This window comes from Cebus imitator, unplaced genomic scaffold (genome assembly GCF_001604975.1).
Source record: "Cebus imitator isolate Cc_AM_T3 unplaced genomic scaffold, Cebus_imitator-1.0 Scaffold41, whole genome shotgun sequence".
In the NCBI taxonomy this organism is placed as follows: domain Eukaryota; kingdom Metazoa; phylum Chordata; class Mammalia; order Primates; family Cebidae; genus Cebus; species Cebus imitator.
Genome location: NW_016107356.1, coordinates 9,974,262 through 9,983,019, shown reverse-complemented (window position 1 = coordinate 9,983,019; position 8,758 = coordinate 9,974,262). Strand labels below are relative to the sequence as shown.

The window sequence follows — 8,758 nt, the reverse complement described above, 5'->3', positions numbered from 1 at the left end:
AGCCTCTTTACCCCTCTTCTTGCAACTCCCAGAAGGCACAGGGGCTCTCTGGCATGTGAAGGACAGGCTCAGCCATCCCATGCTGTATTTGCCATTCTTCTTTAATGCTGTATCCATTCCACATTGATCCTTTGGGTAACAAAAAAAATTAAATTGAACAAAAGGCATTCCACAGTCATCATAATCACAAAATATGTGGCTACGCATTTGTGAATTCTGTGCAATATCGAGGACACACAAGAGAAAATAAAAACCACAAACAGGAAGGAAAAACCAGGCAGGTGAAAAGCAAAAGCCCGTTTACTGCGACCAACCCGACAGCTCGTGGGTGCCTCCATTTTCAGCCCACTTTCTGCGTTTTCCCAGAGCGACCGAGGAGAGCAGCTCAGATCCGCAGCCCATGTCCTCAGCCGCTGTGCTGAGCTCCTTGAACCTCTCTGTCCCTTGAATTCCTTGTCTGTAAAATGAATGGGCTGCAAAAGTCATTGAATGACACTGCTGGTTGCATAAGTTACTATCTGTACTTAGGATAGCATAGTGCAGGCATGAAGGCGGGCATCCACGCCACGTCCACTCCCTGTACGGAGGCAAGGGACGGTGAGAGGGACTGACAAGCAGCTGGGATTGCTCTCCAAATGTAGCCAAAGCAGATCTGTTCAACAAGGAACTCCCGGACCTGCTGGTCTCTTGGGGTAACCGGCCTGCTCTGGGTACCGACGGGCCACTGACAGCCCCTTCCCCAAGGGGAACAGTTCTCAGGCCCTTCTCACGCTCTGAAGGTGACTCATTTCAAAAGCCATCAGCCGAACACCATGGAAGTACTTAGCACATCACTTGTAAGTTTTCTCAAATTGCCGTGTATAATATGCCAGAGATGACAGTGCATAGTGTTCCACCTGTGAATATTATTAGTGGATCCCACTCTTGAAAGTGAAGCATTTTTAGCTGACACCAAGTTTCTGACACATGGGCATGTCACTTTAGGATTGAAGCTGCAAGGAGTTCACTCCAGGTAAAAAGAGGGATTTGCTGAGCCACTCAGTTTAGCTCAGGTGTATTTTTTTTTTTCAATTTAAATATGTTGTCTTTTCAGCTTTATTAAGGTATAATCGACAAATAAAAATTGTATATATTTCAGGCATGCAGCTTATTTGGACATTTGTATCTAATGTGAAATGCTCGCCACAATCAATCTAATTCACAGCATGTCCACCTTCCCACATAGTTGCCATTTTCTTCCCCTACCCCCAAATGATACGAAGTTTCAGTTATGCAAGATGAATAGGTTCTGGAGATCTAATGTACAAAGTGGTGACCATAGTTAAAATTACTGTCTTATAAACTTGAAACTTGCTAAAGAGGGTAGATCAGATATTTGAGATGAAGTTAGGTGCTTAAAAATACATGTATGTTAAAGTAGAGTTTGTTTAAAATAAAAATAAAACCCCTCAGCCTGCAGAAGCTTCCTAGCAAATAGTTAGCAGTGGAGCTGTAGAGTGTGTGGTGTGGTGCCTGTGTGTGGTCCTAAGGGTGCTGCTGTGGGGTGCAGGGGACATTGCTCATCAGCACCTGCTGAAGGCTGAGTGGCAGCCCTGGTGCTGGCCTTGGGTTGGTAACCCTTAACTTGGAGCGAATTGCTTTGTTTTCCAGACTAATGTTGTGCCTCGTGTTCTGGAGTAGTTTGGTGTGAATGATCCTTTCTGAAGGGCCACATGGCACCATGAGCTCAAAGGATGACTGTGCATAGTCCCTTTGAGGAATTCCAGCGTCCAGATGATAGCTGGGTGATGGCATGGCACAGGGACAGTCGTGGGGATGGCGCGGAAAAACACGCAGAAATGGGCTCAGTAGTGGAATTTTGTTTTCTTTCCCTTGTCCTCCAGAGCTGGGTGAGATTAAAAACATCACCACCACACAGCCTTCCCTGGAGCTGGACGGGCTGGAAAAGTACACCAACTACAGCATCCAGGTGTTGGCCTTCACCCGTGCAGGAGATGGGGTCAGGAGTGAGCAGATCTTCACCCGGACCAAAGAGGATGGTGAGAAACGGGTGGACGGTGGGTCCCAGCAATTGCTGGAAGGGCTGGGTCAGGGACAGCTCACTTGCCTTAGCCTACAGTTCATCAGGCTATTCTCAGGGAAAACCTTTGCTATCCTCCCAAAATATCCCAGTGCAATTCAGAGCGTTAATTTTCTCTCTTGCCTTTGCTTGATGTATCTAATCCATTGCTTCTTCTTCCTCTATATTTTTTCTTCTTTCTTTTTTTGTTTTATTTTTTGGCCAAGTATTATTGTAAATAGAAATTCGTTTTATCCCGGAGCTGTAATAATTGCCATACCTGTTTTGTATCTTGTTAGAATAATTTTAGTGGCTCTTCAGCTATTAGCGTAAGCTCTGATTAAATCTGTCCTTCCACTTCTTGAAAATTATGTACAGGCTAAAGTTCTATTATTCTTTGCCAGCTGAATCACTTTAGAATAAGTCCTTAATTTGAGAACTTCATGTCGATTTTTTTAAATTCTTACAAGAATTCATGGTGATTTAGTAAAAATTTAAATTACTAAATTATTTTGTTCTACAACAATAATTCTTGCTGTTCCTTAAAGTTTCTATTTGGTGGTGTGGCTATTACCCAAATCTACAAAAACCATACAACAAAGATTCTGCATTATTTTAAGGGAAACTCTGAGGGGCCTTATCCATGCCTGTTTAAGGAACAAATGAGTTCCGATGAATACTACAGGGGTCATGAGAAAAGTAGCCTCCACCTTAATAAAGGAAGGAACAACTGATGTGAAATTGACACTCATGTAGAACCTTCCCAAAATATTCCAGCACAGAAGTATATGTTGAGATGAGACATTGGTAGACCTAAATGCTGTGCTGGATTGGCTCTGTAACTTTTGTCTCCTTGCCAGGACTCTGTTCCCCAGACAGTATAGGGATAGTAGAGCTGCTAGCGATTGCTGATCGCCTCCCATGTATGGGCAGGTTTGAGGTCTGTGCCATCTCTCCCGCTGCTAGAGAATCAAAAATGCTACTATTCCATCCCATATCTGTTCTGATAGAAGCAAGGAAGACCTGCTCAGAGGCCACAATGGGCTCTTCTCTTCAGCCTTTCTGCCCCGACCACGACTCCCTGCTGTTCTGAGCCTGCCATCTTCCACCTCACTCTCTGCTGTCACCTTGACAAGCCAGGCCTTGCTCCCCGAGCAGCCCCAGGCATCCACCCTCACCTGGTGCTTTTGCTGCCTCTGCAGCCCTTCTCATATTATAATGTCTACACCCAAACTAATCCTCATTTGCTTTAGTTTTTTCTAAAATGCACAGGTAGTTCTTCTGGGGAATGTGCAGGAGTCAGTCAGTTCTGCTCTAAGAAATTGGATTATTTAGGGAAATCTATGATTCAAATGTAATGCCATTAGGAAGTCACACATCAATAGAGATATCTAGAAAGCTAAGTCCTGAGTGAAGACAGCCATAATTTAACTTTTTTAAATGTAATAGACAAAGAGCTGTGCCAGTGCTGGCTCTGTCACCTGCTGCCTGTGGGACTTTGGGCACCTCAGCTACGCTTCTCTGAACTGGATTGTCCTCATGAACAACCTGCTGTAGCAATCAGACTGCACAGAACCAATGTATGAGGACTAAAGTGATACCTGAAAACACCTGCTTGCCACAGAGTGGGTTGCTTCCTGATGCTCAATATTTGATTATTTGCCCTCTACCCCTTCAGAGCAGGGATGAAATATTCTTTTTTACGTTGCTAGGCAATAATGCAAATGTCACTGGAATAATTATTTAAAGAGCAAACTGATCAGCCACAAGATGTTTTACATCTGCATTCTTAGAAGAATGTACAGAATTCCAGTAAAAAGGGAAGGCACTTGGCAGATCCTTATTAACTCACAAGTTTACATCAATTTTAAATTTGTCTTCTAGTTTTAAGAATCGTAGAGTTCTCTCTCAAAACTTGACCCCAAAGCTCAAGGTCTACTTTGTCTATCAATTATGCTTTGCTTTTGTCTCCAGTGCTGATAGTATATAGAGCTGGGATTGACTGTGAAAAACTCTGCCTTGGGAGCCCCAGTTACCCCAAGGGGGACACCATGGATCCCACTTTGCTGGTGGTACAGGACAGGGACTATGCAGAACGGAGTGTCAATATTTCTTTAGGATAAGTCTGCGTTTTCAAAAAGTGGAGTGGTGGATCACTTGAGGCCAGAAGTTTGAGACCAGTCTGGCCAACATGGTGAAACAGTCTCTACTAAAAATGCAAAATGAGCCAGGTGTGGTGGTGGCCACCTCTAATCCCAGCTACTCAGGAGGCTGAAGCAGGAGAATCACTTGAACCCAGGAGGCAGAGGCTGCAGTGAGCTGAGATCATACCACTGTACTCCAGCCTGGGTGACAGGGAAAGACTCTGTCTCTGGGGGGAACAAAAAGGTGGAGTGGAGATTGGGCAGAAGAAGAGGAAAAACTAGCATAATATGAGTTTATCTCCCCGATTCACATGTAAAATTCTATAGTTTAGAAATGATGAAGAATTGTGCCAACCACTTTTTCGTAGACTCAACACCTGATATAATTAGACATTTCATCAGTTTACAGAATTAAATATAATTATATTTGTCTGATTGGAAGAAGGAACAAAGGCCAATTGTCAGAGAACAAATACCTAGTCGAATAGACTACAGATCCTATTTATATGTCAATGAGAAAGATTCGTAATTTTGAAGTTTGGATTACACTTGCAATTTCAATTAAATCGCGTAAAATACAGATAGATTTCCAGTAAAATCATAATTTCCAACATTTATTCAGTTCTTTCTCAATGAGACACTAGTTTAGGCACAGGTTGAAGTTTTAGTGTTTATCAATGTTCTTGCAAGCAAAGCAAGATGAATACATTAACAGTGAGCACCCGATTCAGTTGGTCTCTGCCAGACACACGTCCTGCACCAGTCTTCCTAGTCTAAGGAGCCTGGAGGCTTAAATTGTGTTGTTAGGTCACTGGTCACACTAAAAAAAGAAACTTAACCACTCATAAAGGCAAAAATTTACTTGCAATAGAAATGTTTATTTAGAGAATAAGTCTGTGCTTTAAGTAGATTCCCAGCCTCTATCTAAAGATTCTTGGGCTCACAGACATATTCACATGTCCATGGACATGTTCTCCTGTCTGCAGTCATAATCTCAAGGCCACAGACACAGTCTTTTATCCGTAACTATAGTCTCAGGTGCATGGACACATTCTCATGTCTGTGGTCAGAGTCTCAAGGCCATGGATATGGTGTTTTATCCATAAACATAATCTCAGGTGCATGGACATATTTTTGGGGTCTGTGACAACTGCTCACAGTCCACATTCTCTTTCCAGGACTGCTCAGTCAGTGAGAACTTGTACCCCTATTATTGCTGCAGAAACACAAGGATGACTTGGTGATCTGGCTTTCTGTTTTTGAGCACAAGAACAGCTAATTCTGACTTCTAAAACAGTTGTGAAATCCTAATGCCATTTTATTTGCCAATACTATAATCTGAGCAAAGCCGTAAGAAAAGAGAACACAAACAAAGTGCAATCTATTAATCTTCCAATTGCTATTTTCACTCTGCAGGCAAAAGCTACTTTCAGCCTTGATCCCTTTACACAAGAGTAAGCTTCGCATATGTGTAAATAGAGATAGTTAAGTTCAAATATTTACTGAACACATCACTAATGCACATAACCCTGAAAGCACATGGAGAGGGCCAGCAGCAGGTGTCCTATGTAATCTCTGCTCCCTGCCCACCGTCAATTAACAATCTCACTGGGAGGAGAGCTGAAAGTAGAGCTAAGGGGATCCAAACAAATAAGCTGACATTTGGATACTTCCAAATCCTCTGACCAACCGTACCTGAAGCTGTACATATTTTTGAAGACATGGATAGTGTGTGCCTGCGCACGTGTGCTGGGGTGATGATGCTGCCACGCCTCGGTCCACCTGAAAGGGGGTAGATTGCATGTTGTATTTGCATAGCCACCAGCAGCGCTGTCCCTCAGTAGACACTGGGAAGTACTGCCAATCAACACTGCGTAGGATTCGGGGCTCTACAGCCTATGACAGTGTGCCCTGTGCAGTAGCAGGTATGCCAGCAACACAACAGCCAAGATGTCCCAGAAGAGATTCTACCAAGTGGCTTTCCAAACTCCTTCTGCTGCAGTGGTTCTCAAAGTAGGTTCTTATATAACCCAAGTGTTCTTGGGTGGTACCCAGTGGTAAGCAAGAGGCCCAGTGGGATCTTCTCTTTCTGATCCCTGCCTCAAGAGCCACCCCACTCCCATTTGTGTTATGTGCTGGGTTTCTACATGATGTTTAGGTTAAAGGATCAATGAAACATTTAAAGAATGTTTGAAAACTCCTGCTCTATTAAGAGGAAAGGCTAAAAATACCAGCGTCTTGTGGACATAGGAAGAGAAAGGGGACATGTGTACATTGCTTGGTGAGATGACAACTGTGAACGTGACATGCTCCTCCAGGAACATAGCATCTGCACTGCACGGAGAGACCACTGAAGAGTTGTGGGGGTCTCAGAAGGATCTGCCTACCATGGTGTACCACATATGTACCTGAATGTGTGTGCGTGCACATGTGCGTGCATACACACACACACACACACACACACACACACATCTGCCTGTGGCTGTCTACTAAGACCAGAAAAATGGTGGTGAAAAAAAATGAAGCTGACTGCAGTGTCTGTGTAGTGTTTAGTCAGACTTTTGTCTGATATTCATACTTCAAACCAAGGCAATACTGTTTCAGAAAAATGATTTTGATACTTTACGTTAAGATATGTTACTGGAAGGCTTACCCACGTGTATTTATTATCTGTGCTGTGGAACAGGTTGCTATGACCTTACTACCTTAAAACAACACAAATATATTATCTCATGATTTCCAAGGGTCAGGCATCCAGGTCTGGTTGAGCTGAGTCTTCTGCTCAGGGTCCCACAGGTGAATCAAGGTATGGGCTGCAGCTGTGCCCTCATCTGAGTTCAGAGCCTCCCAAGCTCACGGGTTATGGATGGAATCATTTTTCCTGGTTGTGGACTTGAGTCACCAGCTTCCAGAGGCTGCCTGTTACTCCCTTTCACACCCCTGCAGAATGGCAGCTTCCTCCTTCAAGGCCAGTAGGAAAGCCTTACACGGCTTCCAATTCCTCTGACATCTCCTCTTCGAAGGGACACATCTGATTAAACCTAACCCACTGGGAAACTTTCCTTTTCATTAACTGAAAGTCAAGTGATTGGGACCTCAATGATACCTGCACAAGCCCTTCACCTTTGCCACATGGCACAACCTGCCCATGGGAAGGATCTGTCCATCATAATAACAGGTGCCACCCCCATTCAAGGGGAAGAAACCACCCAGGCACATACACTAGATGACAAGGATCTTAGGGACCATTGTAGAATCCTGCCTACCACACAGACACAAATGAAGTTATTTTTCAACTCTTGGAAAATCAGTATTGAGGATCTGGTATGTTCCAGACACTGGCCCAGGAACTAAAGATGCAGAGAAACAGGATGGCCATGCCGGGGTTTGCAAGCTAGTGGGGGAGACAGATGTTGATAGATCATTCCTGAGTGGATTGTGTCAAGTGCAGTGATGAAGAGTCTTGAGAGAGACACGGAGGCCCTGACCTGACTTAGGCTGGTGATCAGGGAAGACTTCCTGGAGGAAATGACACATACTAGAACATCAGAGATGAGTAAGGGTCGCCAGGAAGAAGGCAGAGGGTGGGGGAAAAGTCCAGACAGGGGCATCCCAAGGCCCTGGACCATCACACCCCAAGGGCTCAGGGTGGGAGAAGCAGACCACGTTCAGGTGCCCAGCACTGCAGAGCACCATCGAGTCAGGCGGAGAGTCCAACCACTACCCGGTCATGTCCATGTGGACCTCCAAAGGGCTCGTCAAGTGACAGTGGGAAGAGAACTCCAGTTTCTGGTTCTGGCCACTGAGAAGATGGCAGGGCCCTTTCCTGAGACGGGGCAGGAAGAGTGCACGTTTGGATAGAAGACGCTGAGTCCTTCTGTGACTACGTCGGCCTGACTGAGGTGCCTGTGTGACACCTGGTAGAGACATCTCAGGCAACTGGACACATGAGACACAGGAGCCTCTGCAGCTCAGAAGGGAGGTCCGGGCAAATTGGAGGAATGCAGAAGAGAATTCTCTGAAGGCCACATTCTTTACTGCAATCAATTAAACCTGCATGCAGGACTTCTCTCTGCAGAGCCCAGGAATTCATGAAAACTTGCCAAGCTTGTCTTGACCTCTAAAGAAAAACTCCTTACCAAAATGGAATGTGATTATTAAGAATGTTTCAAGAAAATACTTCCCAGACAGATGTAAGCCATCTTTTACTACATCCTTCTGCAACGCTCCGTGTCTGGTGTTTGTAATTCACCATTGAATCACAAAGTACAGCTCGTATCACTTAGTGACATATAATCTAAGGACATAAGGATGGTTATTAGACATGATAGCTAGAATTTATTTCGTACTTACTGTATATAGAACCATAAACAAATCATTTACATGAATTATCTCTTATAATTCAACAGTAAAAACAGAAGCCAGGCCGGGTGTGGTAGCTCATGCCTGTAATCCCAGCACTTTGGGAGGCTGAGCTGGGTGAATCACGAGGTCAGGAGTTTGAGACCAGCCTGATCAACTTGGTAAAACCCCTTCTCTACTAAAAATACAAAAA

At 44.3% G+C, this 8,758-nt stretch overlaps 1 protein-coding gene across 1 annotated transcript in view; it reads left to right on the top strand.

Annotated features, from left to right (window-relative positions):
- Window positions 1–545: 545 nt before the first annotated feature.
- Window positions 546–8,758, top strand: part of DSCAM (DS cell adhesion molecule) — a 103,062-nt gene continuing 94,849 nt past the window's right edge. The window contains exons 1-2 of the mRNA XM_017526279.2: window positions 546–597; window positions 1,884–2,039. Of these exons, the coding sequence (XP_017381768.2) occupies window positions 546–597; window positions 1,884–2,039 (208 nt within the window). The remainder of the gene's footprint in view (window positions 598–1,883; window positions 2,040–8,758) is intronic.